We start from the raw sequence: 24,911 nt of genomic DNA on the forward strand, positions 1-24,911 counted from the left end.
CCTCCCCTACCCCCGCTTGTCCACGCCCCTCCCACCCACCCCGTCCTTTTGTCTCCTCTTTGGTCTCTAAGTCCCCCGCCCCTCCCTCACTCCCGCCCTCGCTCCCCGCGAGCACGCTCTTATCTTCCCCGGGTCCCGGCGTCCCGCCCCCTGGCCGCGCCCCGCCGGCCCCCTCCCTCCCGCGGCCCCATCTCCGCCCTCGGCGCTCCGCCCTCCCCCCCGCGGCTCCGGGCCCGCCAGCCCGGCCGACCTCCCGGGTTCCCGGCTCGCTCCTCCCGCCGCCGCCGCCGCCGCCGCGGCTCCCCGACCCACCCTTCCCGGGCCAGCGGCTCGCGCTCCAGCGCAGTTCCCCCCCCACACACACACACGCACTCCCTCCGGCCCACTTGGCCCGGGCGGCCCTGCGGTGGCCCGACCCGAGAGGCGCGCAGCCTGCCCTCGGGGGAGCCTCGGCGTCCCGCGGCCACGGGCACCTCGCGGGCGGGCGCACCGCTCGGGAGCGCGAACCCAGGCCAGGTCGCTCCCCCACCCACCCAGCCCGGCCCCCGGCGGCCGCCCGGGACGCAGGCGCCCGTCGGAAGTGTTTGAGGGACCCGGTGGGCCGCGGTGTCTCCCGCAACCGGGGCCTGGCCAGTGCGCCGCAGGGACACGCTGCGACCTGACCGACCGGGATGATTTTACCCGGAGCTTCCTCCCGGCTCCCGCCTCAAACCTGTCCCTTCAACGCGCACAGCGGGGACTCGGCGGCGAGCGGGATGAAGTGGGAGGGGGACTGTCCCGAAAATACCCTGAGGGACCTTAGCAGGGGACCGTAAAGCTCTGAGAGGCAAGGGCCAGTGACACTCCCCGGCCACCCAAGGAGAAAGGGCGAGCCCACGACGATCGCCTCGGCCCCCGCCTCCCAGTCCCGGGCTGCCCACCTCGCGGCGTAGAGCGATGTTGTCTCTAGCCTTTTGTATCCACCCCACTCGCGTGGAGCACTGAAATTAAATCTCAGTCGGGACGGGAGACGCGGCTCAAGAGAAGAGAAAACCCAACTACAGGCCAATGGGCACTTAAAAAAAATTCTATCCTGCGATGCCCAAGTTGAAGGCGTTTCCTCGCCTGAACCTCTCCCCCCACCCCACTCCCCACTCAGTCTTACCTATTTACCCACTAGACTGGAAGCTCTTTGAAGGGGGCCCTGTTTATGTCTGTGGCTCCTTCAATGGATCCCTTGTGATCGACGGACAAGTGGATGTATTTGTTAACTGCCCGCATTTGGGATCTGTCATTATCGTGTGACTTAAGGTTGTAAACTCGGGAGGGACAGGACCGGGTCCAGATTACTAACTCGTGCCAGGCACAGCATGATGCCCAGAGAGATGGGCCATCAACGTTTTTTGAGACTGGTGTAGTTAATTATGCAGGAGGCAGATGCCTACCTCCTCCTAGTCCTGAGAACTCCCAGTTCCAGAGTTGGATGCCTGAGTAAGAAGAAAATAAGGAGCGGCCTTAGTTCATTCCCAGTCCCAGGCTGACTTCCTAGGACCAGACACTGCTACACTTGTTATCAGAACACATTGGGTGATGTGCCTTTCCAAAACTGAGAATGGGTTTACAGAGAACCACAAAATTCCCAGTTTAACTCCCATCCGTTTGCAGATGGAGTTGGGAGGAGGGAGGTAGCCAGTTTTTTTCCTCAGTGTGAAGCTAACTGTCCCATATAAGGATCAAACCTATAGCTCTTCATCCATTTACCCCAAGGTCAAACAGAACCCCACTGTGTCAGAGGAAGGAAGCTACAAACAAACAGGACAAACAGCAGTCAACCCCAGGGGAGGAGGGACAGTGGAAGTGCTCCTTCCTCTCATTTAAGGATGCTAGATTCACCCTGTACTTGGCAGTAGCTTATTTGTAATGTGGTCACTTTAGAGTTAGTCCAGTTCCCTGCCCACCTCACACCCCTGCCCACAGTCCAACAGGTTCTCTCTGTCCTTCCTCAGCCCTACACTGTCTTTACCCGAGCCAGCCTGCTCTAAATGGACACGGTCAGCGATCCAAGCAGAAACTCAAGCAGTAACAATTGGACAGTGTCAAGAGAGTCGGACAGAGATGCCTCGGAGCACCCGGCCTCCTCCTCTGCCTTGGCACAAATGTTCTTATTGTCCTGGAAAGAAATACGAAATTCCCTACCCAGCTGTGGAGGGGGGCTGCTCCAGGGCTTAGCCCCCAAGGACAGAGTTGCTAGCCCAACCCAGTCTCTCTGCCCCCTAACTCTTGACAATGGAACAGTCACCATCTCTCTTCCCTATCCTAGTCAAGACTGGCCCCCTGGACCATTTGTCCCCCTCACCAAGGAGATTAAGGAAAGTGGGGCTGGAGCTATACATGAGGAGATTACTACAGTGTTCCAAAGTTCTCTTTAGGGACCGTTAGCACACCAAAATACATATTTGGAAAATACCCACAATTAACACTGGAAGAAAAACAGTAAACACAGTGTCACTTTGCCAGGCTCAAGAGTTTTGTTTTGTTTAAATGCTAATGGCCTCAAATGGGGAGCAGCATCCATCAGTTAAATAAACAAGCCATTAGACCGAGACTACAAGTGTCAACACATGACTAATCTACTAATTGGGAGAAGGCATCACCAGTCAGAAGCAAAGCATGCTGGGGACTGTGGAGCAGGCTGCTAAAGCACACACTACGTGGTTTTGGAGCCCATTAGACCTGAGTTTGAATCCTGTCTCTTCCAGTTGTTAACCGTGTGGCCTTCAATGAGTCAAGTTGCTAAACCTCTCTGAATTTCTGTGTTCCATTCTGTAAAATGGGGACCAGTACAGTATCTGTATCACAGGACTGTTGTGGGGATGAACTGAGATAATACAAGTCAAGTTCTGAGCCTGCCACACCATTAAGTGCTCAATGCCTGTTAGCTGTTACCGTTAACAATAAAGTACCTAGCACATGGTATACACTCCAAAAGTGGTAGCAGTGAAGATGAAAAAGAAATGACTTATGGTTGCTAGATAATAGCCATGAAAGGTGAGCTTGGACCCCTGGTGTCCCCATAACCTCCCAGATACAGCTGGCAAAGGCATGCTGTTGGTTAATTAATTATAACTTCTTAAGGCTATCTCTTTAACTTGGGATTAGCGTCAGTCCTTAATGATCACTGCCCTGTTTCATGGTTGCTGGATTCTAGGGCCTTCTGTCCTGGCACCTGACTAAGAGACTTGAGTTATGCTGGCCTTTCCAAGTGGAGACCAGCCTCGTAGTGTCCTGGGCATCCTTCCCCAGCCAACGAGACCCATCCCGTAGAGAGTATTCTCGGCTGTTCTTGGTTGCCTTCTTCCTGTTGTGTGTCAAGACAGGTGGGGACCACAGTACTGACAGGGGCCAGGGTGAGGACAAAAGGGGTGGGGGGGACCACAAGATCCTCAGGAGAAATAACTGTGACCCAGTCAAAGTTGGTGGCCTTTGCTTCTTGCCCCAGCCTCTCCTTTTGAAGCCTGCTGTCTTCCCTGTCACCTGCCAAGGAAGTCTGTCCTCAGCCAAATAGTCTCCCTCTTCACCTGCCAGCTCCATTGACAGCCCATCTCCCTTTGTCCCTTTCTGTTCCAGGAGAATCTTGCTCTCAATTTGAAAGGTTGGGAAGTACTGCTTTAGAACATGCTCTCTCTCTGCACAGGTAAGGAGTTAAGCTAGTAGTGGTTTAACATGCCACTCCCTCCCCAAGTCTTGGAGTTTCTGTAGGAACCTCTTTAATTTGGAAAACAAAGCCTCAAGGTGCCTAGAAAAAAATGCAGACAGATGGCAGGGGATTTCTGGGCCTGCAACAGGCTGAGGTGGCCTGGGCAGGAGACGTATTTTACCCTTCATTGTCCATGATGCTCTGTTTAGCCTTCTTATAAATTCTACCTTGAACTCTGGGCCCCAAGCAGACCCACCCAACTCCACCAGGCCCTATCCTCTCCAGTTCTACACCTGGAGTACCTCCCACACCCAAGCAACCATGTTATTCCTCAAGCTCCATGCTCCTTCATCCACAGCTCCCAGCTGGAGCCCTGAAATAGGCCCCCTCCAGGCTGGGCACTTCACTAGCCAAAAGCAGATTAACCTGATCAATTAAGCCTTCTCCACAACTGTTTATTGAGCACTAAGGGGTTAATGTGTTGTCCCTCTAGCCACACCCAACTGGACTACAGTTCTCAGAGCACACTAGTCAGATCTGTGCCAGAGTCCACACTGTTGGCAACTGTTCTCTGACTCTGGACCCCTGTAACCAGCGCCCCCCTCCAACCCTGTTCTCTGCAAATCAAATTTCCTTGTTCCAAGGAGGAGCCCAACTGTCCCTCCAACCCCCATCCCCCCACACCCCAGCTCCAGCTCCGGAAAGCTGCTCACCTCTGAAAGGTGTCTCAGGTGAAGCCCAGCACTCAGCAGTCTCTCTTCAAGGGCCTCCTTGCACATTCTGCTGGGCAGGTGTACAAGTGAGTTGCTGGCTTGCTGTAAATATGGGATGGATGTAACCTTCTTGTGGACAAGGACTGCTTCTGCCTCATTATATACTTTGTTTGGGTTTCAAACTTTTCAATTCCCTAGAAAGGACTGGATTGTACACTGAACCCCCATCACCTAGTTCCCACAGCTATCAAGATTTTGCCTGCTTCATGTTTGTATCCCCCATCCCACTCAAACAGTGCCTAGTACTGCCTTGAACAGCTCTTTCAGCAAAGGAGCTGGGACTTGGTGGGTGGGAAGTAGGGGCATTGAGGCTTCCAGAACAGGTTCCCAGGGGTGATGCAGGCTGGGGGAGTGGGTAACTAATATAGAAAGTTGTCCATGCTTGAGCACCTGTTATGAGCCAGGTTATGAATCGGGCTTTCCTTATGGCTCAGCTGGTAAAGAATCCTCCTGTAATGCAGGAGACCTGGGTTTGATCCCTGGGTCGGGAAGATCCCCTGGAGAAGGGAAAGGCTACCCATTCCAGTATTCTGGCCTGGAGAATTCTATGGATTGTATAGTCTATAGGGTGGCAAAGAGTCGGACACGACTGAGCGACTTTCACATGAGCCATGTGCTCTACGGTTGATCTCATTTCACCCTCCCATTATGGGGCAGGTACTGTTATCCTGATTTTACAGGTGAGGCCATGAGACTCAGAGAGGTGAAGAGACTTAACCAGTTCCCTCAGATGGACAACGGCAGAGCCGAGATTCTAATCCAAGTCCTGTGCCCTGCTCGCTATGCTGTGCAGCCTGCCTCAGAGTGCCAGACAGACTGCCACCTGCTCTGCTTCAGCTTCACAGAATACAAGACATGTGTGTGTCCTTGTAGAGTAGCGCACACACATGTGCATGCACACAAGCATGCACACCCACACAGTGACCTGCACATTCACAGTAAGATTGTAAAATAATTGCACTGATTTTTGTCTGTGGGATCAATATCCTTACCTTATAGATTACCCCTTAGCCCTGCAAGCATGGAGGGAAGAGGGGGCAGAGGCCTCAGCAGTGTTTGTGTTCCAGGTGTTGAGGAAATTGGGAGAGCCTCCCGCACCATCTCCTGGAGCTTTGTGTTCTCAAAAGGGAAATACTTTGTTTCCTTGATCTCCCACTACACGCAGATTCAGATTCCTCCTGTTCCTGTAGTCAGAGGTACCCTCCCCACCTCTTTCCATACCTGAATTCTCCAAGTCAAGGTTCAAGACTCACTTCTTCCCAGAAGTCTCCCCTGATTCTGACTATCTCTCAGCTTTTTCATCCAGTCTGATTTGTTTTTTTTTTTTTCAATTTTTGCTAAATCTTGATGCTCTGCTCTCATGCCTAGTTCTCTAGTTGTTTCTTATCATCTGTTTCCTTGCCCACACTGTAAGTCCCTTGAGCTCACAGTTTTGGCTAGAGAGAAATAAAGGAAAGTCTTTCAAGAAAGACATGTGGTCAGCTTCCTTTTTCTTCCCTTGGTCCTTGCTTCCTCCACGTTGTCATTTAGGCTTCTAGCTTTGCTGCCACTGGCATCCTTTCTACAAAGATCATGAGGTAAAAAGGAGAGTCACATGTTTACCTTGACCTCTTCTTTTTATTTTTTCACTCTTATCTTTCATTTGCTCTGGTGGGCAGAGGGCTACCTGGGTCTGAAAAGCCTTAAACACAGAAAATTCACCCTGAAGCTACTCTCTGGCTTTGAGGGTCTTTTTTTCCTTAAGCATTTGTGAGAGGGGAAACAAAATCTATTGGGCAGGTTAATACCTGCAACATCACTTCCCATTTCCCTCCCCTTTATCTACTCCGCCTGCCCCTCTCCCCCTCCTCCCCCCAAACTGTCCCAACACACACACAATATTACAGCTAGAAAGAGCTCATTTTCCAGATCTCAGGAACTCCAAGCAAGGAAGGTTGGGACAATGTTCCACAGACTTAGAGACAGGGTCACCTCATGCCACCAAAGGAATTCTTTCCACTTGGAAAGATGCTGAGCACTGAGGGATCACTTTCATCTTTGAGCAAGTTCCCCCTACCGGGCCAGGGAGGGTAGAGAGGCAAGTTTTGAGCCCCCTCCCTTTCTCCCTAAAACAACCCTGGAAATTTAAGAGTGAAGGTGGTGAGGAATGTCCTAGTCTTAAAAAAGGTCAGAGCTAAATGCCCAGCCTTGCAGTACCTGTCAGTAAAAGCACCAAAATGGGCTGTAACTCTCTTCGTGTGACGCCTCCCTCCCTCCGTGCTGAGCCTGAAACCAGAGATGCTTCCACAATGTTGTACCTGATTCTCATGCATTCTCACTTCTCTCCCCAAGGAGGTGTGGCCAGGAAGGCTATTGCTGCTCTATCTTACTGAAGGGGGGAACTGAGGCGCCGAGGGAGACAGGACAAGTCCAATTATCTCACAGGAAGAGAAATTCCTTTTCAGCTTTGGGCCCCCCCCCTTAATCCTGAGGGAGTCCCCGTCCTCTCCGCTGGGGTTCCCAGCACACAGGAGTTCTGACAGAGCTTCCGGGAATGAAGGTGAAGAGAGGATGGTCCATTCCTTCCTGTCGCTCCAATTCCTTTAACCGGGCGTCACGGGTGGCATCTTTTCCCTCGATCTTTTCTGGCTCTCCTCCAGCAGCTCTCAACACTCCCCGTGCCTGGCGCCCCACCCCTGTTCCCAAAGGCCTTTCAAGAACCACCCTACACTGGGCCATTCCCTTCCCTCAGCTAACTCGGGGACCCCAGGAGGGCCTCCAGGCCTGGCCCTACTGATCCCAGCAGGCTGAGGGCCCCAAAGAACCACGAGGGCTGATAGGAGAGATGTCTCAAGAGAATCCAGACTTGCCCCCAGTTAGAACGCTGGCTCTGAGTATCCTCTGTTGGAGACCTGGACTTGCCCTTGTCTTTCTAGTGAAAAGGTGCCTGCCTGATTGTCTATGTGGAAAGTGCTGCCCTTGACCCTTGAAAGGAGGATGTTCTATGGACTCAACCCTACTCTGCCCCTGTCCACCTTTCCATCAGACGGATCTGGTATACTGGGAAATGGGAGTGGACAAAAGTCTCTACGTGCAGCACAGATCCTAATTTAGCCTCTGGCAACGGCTATGGGGATTGGTCAGTGTGTGGAGTTGGGAGGTCCATTGAGGCCTGGAATAATGGGGGAGGGTTCAGTCTGCGGCCAGCATTAGGGCCAGCATTAGAAGTCAGAGCAGGTGTCTCCTGTTTAGAGCCTCCTGTTAAAGAATGCCTAGTCCTGCTCTGCCAGCAGCTGGGTTTAACTGGGATCCTTTCCTTGAGGAGGCAGTGAAAAGTCCCTAGAGTTGGCCTCAGGAGGCTTGATTTCTAGTCCTGGTTCTGATACCCACTTTTTGTGTGGCTGGCCTTAAACAAGCCACTTCCCTTCTTTAACCTTCAGTTAAATGGGATCAGTCTTAGTCTCTAAGGTTCCATCTAGTTCTAAGAATGTACTACTTCAAGCCTGTGGGAGTATTTTAAAAAGCTGTTCTATCGATCTTCTGGGCCCCCCTCATAGCTCAGTGGGTAAAGAATCCACCTGCAATGCAGGAGCCCCAGGTTCAATTCCTGGGTTGGGAAGATCCCCTGGAGAAGGAAATAGCAACCCACTTCAGCATTCTTGCCTGGAGAATCCCATAGACAGAGGAGCCTGGCAGGCTACAGTCCATGGGGTTGCAAGAGTCGGACACAGCTTAGCAACTAAACCACCACCATTGATCTTGTAGGGTTAAAAATAAGACAATGAAGGGGAAAAGAATTGGAAGGAATGCAAAATACCAGAGAAAAATGAAATACTATTTTTCTTCCATTAAAAACTTTATGAGGGGTGGGGAAAAAAAAACTTTATGAAAGTATCACATCTCATTGTAGAAATTTTTAAATACAGAAAACTGTAAAGATCATAAAAAAAATTCATAATCCTACCACATAGCCTACCATTGCTAACATTTCAGTCTTTGTATTTTATAATATATTTTATTTTAAACAAAATGGAATCATGCTATATACAATTGGTCTGTAACCTATATTTTTATATAAAATGTATATTATATTTTTCAATGTCATTAAATATTTTTTGAAAACATGATTTTTAAAGACTTCATAGTATTCTGTTCAGTGAATGTGCCATAATTTATTTACCTACTCTTTTGTTAGGTGTATAGATTGTTTAGCTTTTTCTATTAAATAAATATAATCTCTTATGAACATTCTTTGTGCATATGTGACTTTACAAAAACTGGATCAAGAGGTATGCATGTTAAAATTTATGACTGGAACATGTGTAAAAGTTAAATAGTTTAACAAACCCCATGTACCCATCTTCCCTTTTCAATAATTATCAAGTGATGACCAATATTTTTTCACCTACACCCTCACTTATTTCTTCCTGCCAATGGAGATTATTTAGAAGCAAATCTTGTACATCATGTAATTTTGGTAGGTGTATTTTTAATATTTTGACATACAGAACCATATTGACCTATTAAAAGAGTTTACTAGTTTAGGCTCCCACCAGAATGTTCAGACAAGCTTTATTCACAATAACACAGTCACTGCAAACTGGAAACAACCCAAATAACTATCACCAGGTGAATAATTTTTTAATGGTATGTTTATTACAATGGTATACCACTCAGCAATGCAAAGGAATAAATTCCAATACAGGTAACAATGTGGATGAACTTCAAAAACATTTATTCTGACTGAGAGAAGTCAGACTAAAATACTATATACTGTAGAATGTAATTATGTGAAATTCCAGGAAATACAAACAAAACTATAGTGACATAAAGCAGGGCAGAGAGGTATGGGAAGAGATGGACTATAAAAAGCAAAATTTGGGGGGCAATGGATATGTTTTGTATCTTGATTGTGGCACTGGTTTTATAGGTAGTTATATATACTGATAGGGCTTCCCTGATAGCTCAGTTGGTAAAGAATCCACCTGCAATGCAAGAGACTCCAGTTCAATTCCTGGGTCAGGAAGATTTGCTGGAGAAGGAATAGGCTACCCACTCCAGTATTCTTGGGATTCCCTAGTGGCTCAGCTGGCAAAGAGACCACCTGCAATGCGGGAGACCTGAATTCGATCCCTTGGTTGGAAAGATCCCCTGGAGAAGAGAAAGGCTACCCACTCCAGGATTCTGGCCTAGAGAATTCCACAGACTGTTCAGTCCATGGGGTTGCAAAGAGTCGGACATGACTGAGTGACTTTCAGGGTCAGGATACATACTAAAACTCAATAAATTACACAATTTAAATGGACATTAATTGTAGCTAATTATCCTTCAATCAGGCAGATTTTTAAAACATGCTTCCCTTGACTCTTACCAGCAGTGTATTATTTAAATAAATATTATTAAAATAAAATGTAAACATTTATATGGGTGAAATATTCTGTGTTGATATACCAGGATTTGAATTTGAATTTGCATTTCTTCAGCAATATTAAATATTTTTCCTAGTTTATAGGCCATTGGTATTTCTTGTTTTGCAAATTGCCACTCCATGTCCTTTGCTTAGTTTTCAAACTAGGTATTTGTGTTTTTCATGTGGATTTGTAAGACTTCTTTATACACCAAAGATTCTTGTGCTCAGTTGCTCAGTTGTGTCTGACTCTTGTGACTCCATGGACTGTAGCCTGCCAGGCTCCTCTGTCCGTGGGATTTCACAGGCAAAAACACTGGAGTGGGTTGCCATTTCCTTCTCCACCAAAGATTCTTAAACTTTGTCATATATTGTAAATATTCTTTGCCTTCTAATTTTGCTTGTGGTGTTGGTAAGTTGTATCTGACTCTTGTGACCCCATGGACTGTAGCCTGCCAGGCTCCTCTGTCCATGGTATTCTCCAGGCAAGAATACTGGAGTAGGTTGCCATTTCCTTATCCAGGGGATCTTCCCAACCCAGGAATCGAACCCATGTCTCCTGCATTGCAGGCAGATTCTTTACTGACTGAGCTATGAGGGAAGCCCTTGTGGTGTTACTAGTTTTTTAATACAGAAGTTTTACATTTTTACATACATGTCACATATAACAAAATCTATATTTTCACATCTTTATTGTATCTTCATTTATCTTTATGCCTAGAAAGACTTTTATTCTCAAGACCAGAAGAATATTCCCTTATTTTCTTCTAGGTTTCTTATGGTCTTATTGTTCGCCATTCTTTTCCACTCTGGAGCAGACTGGGTAGTACAAGCATTGACTCAGAAGTCAGATGGAGCTGGAACCAAAATCAACTTACTAGCCCTGTGACCAAGGGCATATTCACCTTCCTCCACTATAAAATGAGGATAATAATAGTTTCTAATTTACAGGGTGGTTTTTTTCAGGATTAAATGAAAAAGTATATGTAAAGAATTTGTAGAGCAACGAGAGTGCCATCTCTGGCTGGAAGAATGGAAATGAGACTGGCATCCAAAGAGTCCTTAAAGAACCCCCATCCCAGGCTTAGGGGGCAGGTTAGGGAGTGGGGAGAGGCAAAGATGGTGAGGGGAATATGTATAGCAAATTGATAACGCTCAAGCAACATCAGCAACTGTATTTGGACATTTTTTTTTAGTTGCTCAGTATACAAGCACTGATGGTTTGAAGCAAATTCTAAGACACATGAAGGGAGATATTCCGTCTCTCTACCCACCGGCAGCTAGGTAGCAGGGATGCAGCCCAGGATCTGCCAGTCAGATGCCTTCTCTCGCCCTGGACTTTGGAACTTGAGCATACAGCACTGCAGAAGAGAACAGCAATTATTCCTGGAGGTTTCGGCACCCAGACATCCAGAAAAGCAGCAAGCCTTGGAGGAGACCATGTGGTCACAGCATCCTGAGCAAGCCTGTCCTGTGGCATGATCCCAACTGAGCCTGCCTCACCTGCTTCCTACCCTTTTCCTGAGGTTGGTTCTTTAACATAGTCACAGTGAGATTTCCAACAGCCTTCCAACAAACTCCTTTCCTGCTTCAGCCAGTTGGAATCAGATTATGTGGTTTGCAACCAAGAACCTGACTCATCAGGCTACTACGATTAACTATGAAATTTACATTGGCAGATGGCATGAGGTGGTAACTCCCCGCCCCGAAATAATCAGATATCCACAAATCATTTGTTAAATAATTCATTCTCTTCCCACCGATTTGAAATGCCTGAGATTTTTCACTGAGTGAGCCCTTGCCCTTGAAACTCTCTCATTGACTACAACTCCTTGTCTCTCCTAGAACCCCAGAGAGTTTTTCATTCTCTTCTCCCCAAGGGAAATCTCCTGTTTTAGAACCCCAGACTGCCTGCTTTATACTAAATACTCTAGATATCTAAGAATGTCCCTGTTTTTAAGCTGGAGGACTGCATTAAGAAACACGTCTGCTGACTTTAGGTCTCCCCACAGCAAGTCATCAATTTGATGATTCCAGCCCCCCAATTTGGAGAAACTCAGAGGGGTTAGAGGGCCTTACCTAATGAAAAAATAAATGGCCCAAAACAAGCACCAACTCCCCATTCCACACTCCGCCCCCAACCACTGGCTCCTTATTCTGTATAACTGTATGCCAGCACAGCCCAGGAGAGAAGGGGACCAGTGGCTACAGTGCTTGCCTCCTGGCCTACTTTCTTGGTGACATCAACCCTGAGGTTGTAGGGACTTCCCTGGTATCATAGTGGTTAGGATTCTGGCTTTCTGTGACTGGGTTTCAATCCCTGGTCAAGAAACTGAGATCCTGCAAGCTGCAACATGTGGCCACAGAAAATAAATAAATAAATAAAATAAAAAAGCAAAAAACCCAAAACAACCTGAAACTGAGGTTGTAATGCAGTGAAGGTGCCATCTTTGGCTGGAAGGGTGAAAATGGAACTGACATCCAGAGAGTTGCAAGTGGGGAGGCAAAGGTGGTGAGGGGGAAGAAGATAGGGTCCTCTGAGGTAGAGACTGTGCTGACTGACAACATGGTACCACAAGGCCTGAGAATGTCTGGTTGCCAATGAGTGTGCTGCTGCTGCTGCTAAGTCACTTCAGTTGTGTCCGACTCTGTGCGACCCCATAGACGGCAGCCCACCAGGCTCTACCATCCCTGGGATTCTCCAGGCAATAACACTGGACTGGGTTGCCATTTCCTTCTCCAATGCATGAAAGTGAAAAGTGAAAGTGAAGTCACTCAGTCATGTCCGACTCTTAGCAACCCCATGGACTACAGCCCACCAGGCTCCTCCGTCCATGGGATTCTCCAGGCAAGAGTACTGGAGTGGGGTGTGAGTGTATGGAAGGACAAACCCTTGTGGAAGGACCAATACATGTCACAGGAAGTAACTAGATCTGAATGTGAGGGGTGGGAAACAGGTGGTTCCTAATTGTCTTCAGCAAAGACAGTGTTGCTGGGCTGGTCATGGGTAAAGGACAAAGGAGACAGTAGGCCTGGGAGTTTTCATTTATTTTCTTTATTTTCTCTTTCCCAGCTTTATTGAAAATAATTGACACATAACCTGATAGCTTTTAAAAAGCAACAGGACTCGACACAATGGGCTATTACATGGCCACTAAAATGATGTTTACAAGGACTTTTTTAATAACACGAGGAAATTCTTATAATTTTAAGTAAAAGTAAAAAAGCCCAGCTATAAAGTGGTATATTGAGTTGAATCACTAACTGTGTGGGAAAACTATGAATTTTTAAAAAGCCTAGAAGAAAATGCACCCAAATGTTAACCACAGTTAACTGTCTTTGGATGGTAGTTATTTAACAATGGGACTTCCCTGGTGGCTCAGTGGTAAAGAATCCGCTTGCAGTGCAGGAGACCCAGGTTCCATCCCTGGGTCGGGAAGATCCCCTGGAGAAGGAAATGCAACCCACTCCAGTACTCTTGCCTGGAAAATCCCATGGACAGAGGAGCCTGGCAGGCTACACTTCATAGAGGTGCAAAGAGTTAGACCCGAGGGAAGCAACTTAGCACGAGCACACAGGAAATTAGATCCCGCATGCCACAACTAAGATCCAGCACAGCCAAATAAATACATAAATAAAAATGAATATTAAAAAACAATACTAGGTACAGGCAAGGACCTATTAATATCAGGCCTGGGCTTGGCATTCTACTTAGATAAATTACCACATGTCTTTACACAACAACCCTGTGAGGCATTTACTCCTACTTTACAGGTGAAAAAATTTAGTCTCCCAGAGACTCAATGCCATACAGCTCAGGAGGAGGAGTATGATAAAATTATTGGCTAAGAATTATGTTTCTGGGCTTCCCTGGTGGCTCAGTGGTAAAGAATCTGCCTGCCAATGCAGGAGACACCAGTTCGATCCCTGGTCTGGGAAGATCCCACATGCCACAGAGCAACTAAGCCCGTGTGCCACAAGTACTGCACTCCAGAGCCCAGGAGCCATAACTACTGAGCCCACGTGCTGCAGCTTGCTGAAGCCCATGCGCCCTAGAGCCTGTGCTCTGTAGCAAGTGAAGCCACCACGATGAGAGGCTCACACCACAGAGAATAGGCCCATTCGCTGCAGAGAAAAGCCCGTGTAGCAAGGAAGACCTAGCACAGCCAAAAATAAATAAATAAACAAATGTATTTTAAAAATAAAAGTTATGTTTCTTTTCTCTATTTTCCAATTTTTTTTTTTACAAAGAACATGTGCTTTCTACCTTTCCCCAACTGTCCTTTTCTTCCACTAATTAATCCTTCTTGGATCAGGAACAAAGGGACACATTCTCTCCTGTTCTCAGAATTTGTGATCTCCCTGTCAGTAGAGCAGAAGTTCCCGGTGGGGAGGGACTCGGTCCCCAGCCCGGAACACAGAGGAGCACACAGATGCTGAAGAGATGTTTGTGGAATAAAGGACTGAATGAAGGAACAAATGAGTAACAGTCATGAAAAAGTTCATCATGCTGATGATGTAAATGCCCTGTGTCTGCAAAGTGCTTGGGGAAGGGACAGCCTTTTCACCAGAATGTTGAGGAGGGTGCCATTAGGACCATAGCCTTCCTATGAGACTTGGGTCCCTTTGAGCAACCCAGTCAGACATATCTCAAGTGATATACTTAATCCTGAAAACTCCATGTACAGGGCCTGCCACCCAAGGCTTGTAGCTACCTCGTCTTTCCTTCCACTAAAACACCCCTGTATTTTTCAGGCCCCAGCTCCTAGCGGGCTGGACCTGGGAAGGGGTGTAAGGTCAGGGAGATACTGAAATCTCAGAGCATCCTGGAAGACCCTGAGAATAACAGGGAGTTGACTGCATTTTGCAAGCTAAAAAAAAAGATAAAGGAATTTACATGCTTAATATACCAATAAGAAAGGCCCAGGATAGCCAAGGAAAGTCAGAGCTGCTCAGAGGGACCTGGAATCCCTGCCCAGTGAGCCCAGTGGTGAGGCCCAGTGGGCGGTGAGAGGTGAGGGCAGGCCAAGGCAAATCTCTCTGTGCCCTTGGTCCAGACTTGTCAGTGGGTGGCCACCTCTGAGCCCTGTGGGGCAGGGGGACAGGGAACAGGATACTGACTTAATTTCCTCCTAGCCCGTGCTTCCCCGATGGAAAAAGCAGGCTGAGGAAAGTTTTCATTGAACTGGTAGCACTTTGTAAAATTACAGCCAATTCCCCGTAATCAGCATGAACAAGGGGCCAGCAGTATGGCCTGCAATTAGATAAAGAAAAATAGCAATGTTTACAATCCAATTTGTTTTAAAACAGCAGATTTACCTTTATAATTATGAAGCAGTGCATGTTCCTGCTAGAAGGACCCAGCCTGGCTCCAGCCCTTCTCCTCAGAATAATTTCTCCACCTGTACCTACATCCCCCAAACCCCTCCTTGGCCTTCAAGGCCATGTTCAAATCCTTCCTCCAAGAAGCTTTGCAGTTCCTCGGCCACTTCTTCCTCTATACTCCCTCTAGCTCTTTGCTAGCGCTTCGTAGAGCCCCTTTCAGGGTCAGCTCTGACTGTCCCACTGTGAGCTCCTCTCCTTCTAGAGTGGAGGCTCCCAGAAGGGAGGGCACAGCCTTCTCCATCTCAGCGACCCCCTGGACCCAGTACAGTGCCTGGCCCAGTGGATTCCTCACCCAAGCCTCCTTTCTCGTTGCCGATGGACAACAGTGCCCACCCCGCGGGGTCCCAACGGACTTTCCGGGGAGCAGGGGTAGCTCCGAGGTCTAGCAGATTCCGGATTCCCAGATCCCCTGGGAAGCCCCCCTGCGGATAACAGGGAGTTGCCCTTATTTTGCAATCTAGAAAGGAGTATTTACCAGGCCCAGTTACAGCTGATTTTGTCGCTCCGGGAACGGGAAGCGTCAAGCCCAGCTGCACGGGCAGAGTGAGACAGCGAGGGGAATAAAGGGCTGCCTCCCTTGATCACTGGGCTCCCCAAGTGGGAGACCGGAGAGTTGAGGCTGCGGAGGAGGAGAGGGAAGGGGAGGGGGAGGCCCGGGGCCGCGCTGCCCTTCCTCCGGCTCCTCCTCCTCTCGCGGTCCCCGCCGGCCTCCCTCTCGGGCTCTTTGTCTGTCGGTCGGTCTGTCTGTCGGCTCGCTCTCGCACTGGCTCTCCAGCCCTCTCGCTCTCTCTCGGCTCGGTTCACGTGACCGACTGCTCTCAACGGCTCCGATCACCTCTTCCTGAGGCAGCACCTTTCGGTTGGTAACAGGAGACACTCGGGGGTTGGGGGCAGGATGGGTTTCCTTCCTCCGCTTTTTCCTCCTCGCCTTCTGGGGCAGCTCCGGCCGCTCCTCTCGGCTCGGCCTCCGGCCCTCCACCCCTCCAGCCTCTCCCAGCCCCCATGGTGCTCCCTCCCTCTCCTCTCCCCTCCCCTCTCGCCCCCGCCTCCCCCCCACCCCGCCACCGCCTTGCCTCCCTCTTTCCCCGATGCCATCCCTCTTTGGGGAGGGGGCTTCTGCGCGGGGGACAGACAAAAGGTCTTGGACGGACTCCGGGGGCGCCCCCTCTGCAGCTCCCCACCACGTGGCCCCTCCCTCCGCGGGCGGCGTGCAGCTCCCCCCTCCCAACCCCAGCAGAGGTCTGGGGAGTTAGGGCCCCCGAGGCATCATCCTTTCCGGGCTTAGTTCGCGCCAATTGCTCTGCCGCGGGTGCTGAGCCTCCGGGCGCCTCGAATACCAACGAGGGCACCGGACGCCGGTGGGGGAAGATGCTCCGAGGACCGAGGCTGCGCTGTCGGTTCCCACTCTGGGGAACCGCCAGCCTAACTGGGGAGACTAGGACCCCGCCGTCGGAAGGCTCCTGGTCCTATGGGGGATGATGACAAGGTCTCCAACCTCAGGGAGCTAGAGGCTGGTGGGACTCAGTCTCCCTCCCTTTTGCAGTACAAACTCACCAAAAAAAAAAAAAAAGGATGAATCCAAAAGTGTCATGAAAGTGCCCTGCAAAAGCAGCGCTGGAGCTACATATTCGTGAACTTCTGGCAGAACCAGATTGTGTGTCCCTGCCCATCTTGGCCAGCACGGAGGGAGCCGCTGCTCCCCGGCCTATTAGTGCCCGCCTCCAAAATTTGAAATTAAAAGTGAACTCTCTCTCATTCTCTCTCATTCCACACCAGGGTAAATTTTTAAACAAAGGCCATTTAAAGATCGAAGTTATCAAGTAAATCAGGCAAAACATTTTCAAAGCTGCCTCATTGTAAATACACACTTAGCTGGTGCCTAGAGCCGAGGTACTAGCCTGGCCCTAGATACCACGGGCCTGTGTTTTAGAGCCCAGGGAGGGAGAGTTCCCCTGAGCCCCCAGCTGACCACTTAAAACCATTTTAGTCAACAAATCTAAATTCCCTCAGAGGATACTACCTGTGGCCAATGCCATCCTTGCAGCATCTTAGGTACATCCCAAGTCAATCCTGATAATGATTACCCAAATGCTGGAAAGGGAGGGGTGCCTGGAGCAACTCCATCTCTTCAGGATCTTAGGGAGTGACTTGAGAAATGCCCTAGGTTTGATAGGTAACAGGCAGAACATTACTTACTTACAACACTAAATAAGAATGGTCACCACAGCTACAACTTATTGAGCATTTAAGAAAGCGCCAAGGGCTCCCCTGGTGGCTCAGTGGTAGAATCCCCATGCCAATGCAGGATACAGGGGTTCGATCCCTGGTCTGGGAAGATCCCATGTCGAATAGTAACTAAGCCTGTGTGCCACAACTACTGATCCTGTGCTCTAGAACCTGCGAGCCGTAACGACTGAGCCCACGTGCCACAACTAGAGAAAAGCCTGCACAGCAACCAAGACCCAGCACAGCCAAAAGTAAAATAAATAACTTTTGTTTAAAAAAAGAAATTGCCAAGTGCATAGTACACATCATGTGTTGTGCTGTGTTTAGTTGCTCAGTCGTGTCCAACTCATTTTGGCCCCATGGATTGTAGCCTATCAGGCTCCTCTGTCCATAGGATTCTCCAAGCAAGAATACTGGAGGGGGTTACCAGGCCCTCCCCCAGGGGATCTTCCCAACCCAGGAATTGAACCCAGGTCTCCCACACTACAGGTGGATTCTTTACTCTCTGAGTTACCGGGGAAGCCCAGTACATATCATATTTAACCCAATAACAGTCTCCTATAGTGGGTACTATTATTATCCTGGTTTAACACATAAGGAAACTATGGCTCAGAGACGGTAACTTGAAGAGGCCACACAGCTGGTTAGTGGCAGAACTGGGTTTGGAATCCAGGTCTGGCCAACGCCCAAGTTCAGGCCCTCAACCATTCACTGTACTATCTCACCTCTTTCCCACAGGGAGTGATTCTAAAACTCTCCCAGAAGGAACAGGGATAATCATGGGCCAGGGCACAATCCTGCTGGAAATTGGCTGGCTACAAAAATGTGGCGGGTCAACAGTGGCCCATAGGTCACCGCACTGCCGTTTCAAATGCCACAGACTCCCAAATAAAAGTCCAGACTCCTAGATTCCTAAACCTAGAATCCAAAGAACGCATCCTGTCTGCCCATCCCCACAGAAATTGTCCCACTTCCGGTTTCTGCTTTTTCTGGTAGTGGGGAGATCTGCAGGATACCAGGCCTAGAGTGAGCTTCATGGAGGCAGTGTTATGGGGGGTGGGGGTGGGCATAATAATGGACCCCCACTGCCCTACCCCCAGTCCTCCCTGGAGGGAGGACAAATAGGTCCATTGATTTGAAACTCTCCCAGAGGGCATTAGAGTAATGACTCTGGACTGTGTGATGCCTACACCCCCTTTGACCTCCTGACTGACCCCTGCCCTGGGAGGTTCCAAAGGCCACAAATCTCTGTTGCTTGTGGGCCATGTGGTTTGTGGCTGTTTGTAGTTTTGGAAAGGAGGGGGAAACTACAGGGGTAGGGGACACTGCTTCTCACTGTGCTGGCTTCCCGAGAGAACTAGCAAGGGGCGGGCAGGGCCCCTTCCAAGCCCTGCCAAGACACACTGCAACTACTGATACGGGCTTCATCATTTATTTTTGAAAGCAGCAGGGCTCTTTGCTCATTTGCATAAATGTTTGCACTGCCTGCTATATTTTGGTTCGGGAGAAGGGCACCGGAGTACAGAACATACATAACAGATTTGTAACTGGGCAGCTTGACCCTGCCCCTGGCAAGGTGAGCTAACCAGCCACCCTCTGTGTCTACTTTTGAAAGCCCCTCTAAGTGCAGACTCCAGCATCAGGGGTATATGACAATAGAAAGATCTTACCCCTTAAGGAGTACTTCTAAGCCAGGTGTGTAGGTAGATGGGTAGATAAGAGAGCATTTTCACTCGAAAAGAGTTGGGAGTCTGGACTCCTGATTTCTACTGTTCAAGAAAGAAACATTTATTGAATGATGTCCATGTGCCAAACACTTTATTAGGCACTGAGATAACATAATACATATCAAGACCCTGTCACTGAGACACTCATAGTCCAGCATAGCATGGGTGACAGAAACGTGATAAAAACAAACAAACAAAGAAACCCTAAGTGTGTTGTGCCATCAGAGAGGTTAAGAGAGGATTGCTAAGGCAGCACTCAGCTATGGGAGACATGGAGTCTGGAGAGATTTGTTGGTTGCCTAATCTGAGTCTTAAACATCAACCCTGCTCCCCATCTCCAAGGTGTGTTTTAACCTCTATTACTAATCCCTTGTGTGAGTTCAGCAAAGGTCTAAGCTCTCTGGGCTGCCTCAGTTTCTTTATCTTCATAATGGGAGCAATAATCTGTGAAGTGGGCCCCTGTTTGTCCTACCTCCCACCTTGACCCGTCCTATATCCAACCTCGACTCCAGACTGAGAGCATAACTACCAGTTTCATCGACGTGCCACGCAGATCTGTGGCGGATCCAGAGTGGGGACTATTGAGAGGTGACGGGAGTGGGAGATGCGATGGCATCCAGAGGGTCTGGCCACAAACGATGGTTCAGGTGCGGAGGGGTTACTCTCATCTTTACATAGTTAACCATCCTTCCCTGGCGCCTCCTCTGCCCTGGCGTCTCGAAGCGGGAGCTAGGTAGCAGCATCGGGGAGGAGACGGGCTGCTGGGGAGAAGGCGCCTCAGGATAGCAGTCTTCTCTTTCAGCACCCCCCCCTTCATGCCGTCTAGCCTGAGGATGCAGGCACAGAGGAAAATGTTGTCCTTTCCTGCCGTCACCCTGCCACGATTGGGATCGCCTGGGTTTCTCTCTGGAGTCAGGTATTTGCCCATAAATCTGGCTCATCTTGCGGGGGCGGGGAGGGGGGGTCACCCGTTCCGTTAAATTTCCTCCTTGTAGAGTAAAGAAGGACTTCCTTTTATTCGTCCTAAGCGACCCCCCCCCCCCCAGGGCTTCAGGGGACGCGAGAGCCCGGGGCCCGGCCGGGGCCGAGCCGGCAGCGCGGCCCCTCCAGGAGTCCGCGTACTCGGCGCTGCGAGGCCGGCTGCAACTTCGGCCTCCGAAGCTGCCGACTCGGCTTCCCTTTAAAATACAGAAACTCCCGGCCCATACCCCCGCCCCGCCGGCCGCCTCCTCTCCTTCCCCCTCCGCCCCCGCCCCGGCTCAGGCTCCTCCCAGAGCCCTGGGCGCGGGGGCCTCCCTGCCACCTGCCCGCTGCCCAGCCCACATGCAAAGCGTGACCGCCGGGGAAGGCAGGCGGGCGAGCGCCCACACCGGCCCTGCGCCGCGGCGACAGCGACAGCGACAGCGAGCAGCTCGCCTACTCTGTCCGTCTGCGCTTACCCAGCATGCACTTCCAGGCCCCGAGCTATCTCGGAGCTGCAGCCCCGGGGTCAGAGCGGCCGGAAGAAACAGGAAGTTTGGGACGGTCCTAGTCGTGGGGCCGGGAGTCCTAAACACCAGGCCCTTTGCTTGGCTCTGCCGCTCCCTTCCCCCGCCTCCTCCCTCTGGCCGACTTCCCTGGGGTCCGTTTCGGGGGCTGGCCTGAACTCCAAAAATCCAGATGTGTTTGGGGGTCATTCAAGGCGCACTCCCAGGGTTCCTTTGCCATAGCATCTCCAGGCTTTAGGGATCCAAGGGTGGGAGCGGGAGGGAGTGCTCCCGCCCCGCGGGTGGGTGGGTAGACCCGGAGGGTGGTTTGTCTTCTGCCCGCGGAGAGGGAGAAGGACGCTAGGTGGGGTGGAGGTTGAGGGCTGGAGATTAGCCTCCCGCAGCTATCTCTTGGGCAGGTAGGGCAGAGGTTGGAACCAGGGTTACGGTCTTCCCCTCCCCTCCGCCAGTTAGCTTCTCTCTAATCTGCCCTCCGCACCGACTAAGGCTGCCCCGTTATCCTTAGCAACCATCTCAGTAACGTGCACTGCTGTTCATCAGGGCCGCCTGGGGCCAGGGAGACGGGATGCCTAGCGCAGCCCCATTCCTCAGGCAGAAAAGGCGAAGGGCACGCCCTGTTGAAGGCGCTCTCCATCCACACACCGCTTTGGCCAGGCAAGAAAGGCTGGAGTCTCAGTGCCCTTGGTCTCCCACTCAGTCCCCATCCTTGACCCATCTCCTCACTCAGCTATCCCCACCTGAGTCTCTCCCTGGCCTAGAGCTGAGAGGGATGTGTTACAGTAGCTCCCAGTGGGCGGTACTGACCCTAGCATGCCACTTGGCCAATCCTATTCGGGTTGTGCAGATGGGCCATTAGAATGGCCCGCAGTGCTCTTTCTCCTCTCGTAGCCTTATGCTCCCCGCCGGGAACTTCTTTCTCCCAGCTCACTAGGAGTTCCTAGATTTCCTGAGAAGAAAGCTGGCTGGTTAGGAGAACAAGGATGAATATTTTGGAAGTGAAGGTAAAAACTCATTGGATGTAGAATGATTGTGAGACTTCACTGCAGTTTCTGCCCCAGACACCTCCAGGCAGAATTAATTGGTCTTTCCTCTGGGCTCCCATAGAGTAGGATTTATACCTCTATTATCACATTGTATTGTAACTATTTGTTTACATGTTTCTCCCCCCTGCTAGACTGTGAGCTCCTGGAGGGCAGAAACTATGTCTTATTTATCTCTACAGCTCCCCACACAGATCCTGGCTCACAAAAAGGCTGTTGAATAAATGAACCAGAAATGGAAGGGATTCAACTAGATGACCTCCAGGATCTAATATTCTGTGATGCAATTTAAACCCGCACCCATAGTTACACTCACATACATGTAAACACAGACCAAATCGACAAACACTATCATGCCACAGTCCGGGTGTTAGTGTAAGACCACTCCTTGGAAAACGAACAGACGTTACATGATGCCAAGTAACTGGCCTTTTGAAAGTTGAATCTTCAAACCTAAACATCTGAAGTGTCGGCAACCAACATCACAACTGGTTTGGCTGATTTTTTTTCACTGCCCTTCCTGACTTTTTAAGCAGCCACAGCCCTACATGCAGAAACAGTGAACATTTGAGCTGAAAGGGCCCTCTGAGAGGCTCTGCTACAAGTATCTTCATTTTACAGCTGAGAAGGTCCAAAGTCAGACAGGAGCAGAAATGGCAATCCCACATTCATGCCACTTGGAGCGTGCACATGTATGATACATGTTTGTATGCAGACACGACATGCACAGCATGGGTGCATCCCTGAAACACATGCCATCACTAGCTATACCCGGGTACACCCTCCCCCCAACACCCACCTAACAAACAAGGATGACCCCACCTCCGTGTAGCTGCTGAGCAAGGAAGGCAGGGCAGGGGTCATCTGGGCCTAGGCAGCCCTCGCCAGAGTTCCAAGGGGACCGAAAAGCCTACAGGTCTGCAGCTGCCATTAGCGTGCCTGGCTCCCCTCGGCTCTCCTCTGTCTGCAGAGGGCGAGGAGAGGAGACATTCCGGGCTCATTCCAGCGAGCCGTGTGCATGCTGCAGGCGTGGTATGCGAGCAAGCGGCGCGCTTCCAGCTGCTGCCTTCGAGGGCTGACAGGCAACCCCCTCCCCCCAGACAAAACTCCTCACCCACTGCTGGCCTCTCTTCACATGGGCATGATTAAGGCAACCAGGACCATCGCAAGCCCTTTTCAAAAGGAGAGAAATTATGGCTTTTTCTCCACCTTGCCTGCCCACCTTTTCTTAGGGGGCTCTCCTCTCAGACCCACCTCCAAGTGGAACCCGGGTAGGACTTAACCCACCCCATCCGGCGCCTGCCTCTGCTAGCCCCTTTGCAGCAAGCTCCTTTAACATTCCGGTGGATAGCTTGTGCCCTCATCGTTGGTGCCCATTCATTTCCCCCCATCAGGGTCATCTCTCCCACCTCCACCCCACTTAACATAAGCATCCCTTCCTTGCCTTTGTAGGGTGCTTTAGAGCTTTCAAAGTGTGTTTTATTTGACCTTTACCACCACCCCTAGCTTCCTCTGACACATCAGGAGACTGAAGCTCAGAGAAGATAAGCACCTGCCCAAGATCACACAGCTAATACATGAGGATGGCACATCTTTGACTATCAAAGGCACGTTTTGCCCACTCTGCCACCCTAATGTCCAGTTCCCTGAGGGGAAGGAGATGGCTTTCTGCTTCTTTCGGACCTCTAGGGTACCTGATGTAGCACAGACTTTGCACACAATGGGTGTTCTGAGGCCTGCGCAGACGACAGACGATGATGCCAGCAGCCAGAGAATCCTGGAAGCTCCAGGAAGGGAGAGACTCTTGCAGACCAAGGTGTTGTGTACCACCCAAGTCTTTTCAGCAGCCCCCATCCCTTGCCTCTTCTCACTCCTAACTTGCTCAGAGAGAGCAGTGCTCATGAATAAAGCTAATATTGGAGCTAGTCGTATACTAGTTCAAGAAGGACTGTTGTCTGGATTCTTCTCTGCAGGGACGGATTGTGCCAATAGAATGCCCCAGGCCCCAGCCCTTTCCGTGCGGCAGGCTCAAACCGAGGGCGTCCCCCCACCCCCGCACCCCCCTCGGGCCTTTATGAGTCTCAGCTGATTTCCCCTGAGGGCCGCCCCCCTCGGCAGCTCCCCCCAGCCCCCCACCAATCGGACTCCTTCACTGTACCTGGGCCCCGCCCCGACTGTCCTCAGGGGCGGGGCCAGCCCTAGGGCAAGCTGGGGCAGGAAGTGGTTGCAATTACACACTCCCGCCCCGCACTGGCTGCCACTGCCGGAGCGACAATGCTAACTCGGCCGGGCCCAAACGTCAGGGTAGGAGCTGGAAGAGGGCTCGGCCGGGGGCTCCTGGGCTGGAATGAATCTCCTTTCCTGAAGGAAGGGAGTTTCCAAGGCTGGGCAAGGCTGGAAGCCTCAATTGACTCCTGGTCACATCCAGGGTTGAAGGGAGGAGATCGTGGGTCTCTGTACCCATCCCAGCATGGCAACCACTAGGCACAATCGTCCCTTTTAAACCTGGCCACTTGCTAAAAGCAGCTTTCTCCTGCTGTTTGGGCCCCCTGCTTGCAACCGCCAGGACTGACGGCCCTGACCCCTCCTACCAGGGGAGGACAGGCTTTGATCCTCCACTGCTGCAAATCACCAGAGCATACCCCCTATTCCTCCCTAGTTTCTCGGGCATTCCCATCGGGGGCTGGCTCTTGGCCAGGTGGAGGGTGTGACTGGTGTGGCCAGAGCCATGTGCTAAGTACCACGTAGAGAGAGGGATGGGAGAGTGCCAGAATGTGTGGCTGGGACAGCTTCAGAACAACCTGGAGTGGGCTTTCACTGAGGGCATTTTTAGCTCAGCGAATTGGGGCTGCCTGAGAAGAATGGAGGGAGAACCGGGTCAGTGAAGAGACTGGAGAAATGAAGGGAATATGGGAGCATGGGAGGGAACGAGAGTGAGTGAACTAATTAGGGTTAAAAAAGAAAAGGCCTAAAAACCCAGTGGATGCAATGGGGGCTCTTCTTCCCCCTTCACTAGCATCTTCTCCTGCACGAAGCAGGTTCCTTCTGTATGTCGGCACTCAGTGGCTGCCTTCTCAGCTTCAGAGCCTGCCTTTACATCCTACTGAAAACCTCACAGCATCCTCCTTTCCTTGTTCTATGGAAACTACTCCTTCTCTCCCAGGCCAGGCTGCCCAGTCCGTTGAGGTAGTTTAGGGCTCATCTGGGAACT

General features: G+C 50.6%; 1 protein-coding gene across 3 annotated transcripts; it reads left to right on the forward strand.

Moving 5' to 3' along the window:
* Positions 1-15,380: 15,380 nt before the first annotated feature.
* Positions 15,381-23,642, forward strand: LOC102413408 (CASP-like protein 4U1). Of its 3 annotated transcripts, none has more exons than XM_044937616.2 (3): positions 15,381-16,079; positions 19,976-20,089; positions 20,220-23,642. In XM_044937616.2, the coding sequence occupies exons 2-3, from the start codon at positions 19,989-19,991 to the stop codon at positions 20,815-20,817; spliced, it is 699 nt and encodes a 232-aa protein (XP_044793551.1). In that variant the 5' UTR covers positions 15,381-16,079; positions 19,976-19,988; the 3' UTR covers positions 20,818-23,642. The 3 variants fall into 3 exon arrangements, 1 of the variants encoding a protein (XP_044793551.1); XR_003106736.3 differs by having other exon boundaries at positions 15,403-16,079; positions 21,883-23,642; XR_328171.3 differs by having other exon boundaries at positions 15,879-16,079; positions 23,207-23,642.
* The last annotated feature ends 1,269 nt before the right edge of the window (positions 23,643-24,911 follow it).

This window comes from Bubalus bubalis, chromosome X (genome assembly GCF_019923935.1).
Source record: "Bubalus bubalis isolate 160015118507 breed Murrah chromosome X, NDDB_SH_1, whole genome shotgun sequence".
Taxonomy (NCBI): Eukaryota; Metazoa; Chordata; class Mammalia; order Artiodactyla; family Bovidae; genus Bubalus; species Bubalus bubalis.

Coding starts and splice junctions, on each gene's coding strand:
- LOC102413408 (XM_044937616.2), top strand. CDS start 19,989: ATGCCGTCTAGCCTGAGGATGCAGGCACAGAGGAAAATGTTGTCCTTT. Junction 20,090..20,219: donor GGGTTTCTCTCTGGAGTCAG/GTATTTGCCCAT, acceptor CCCCCCCCCCAG/GGCTTCAGGGGACGCGAGAG.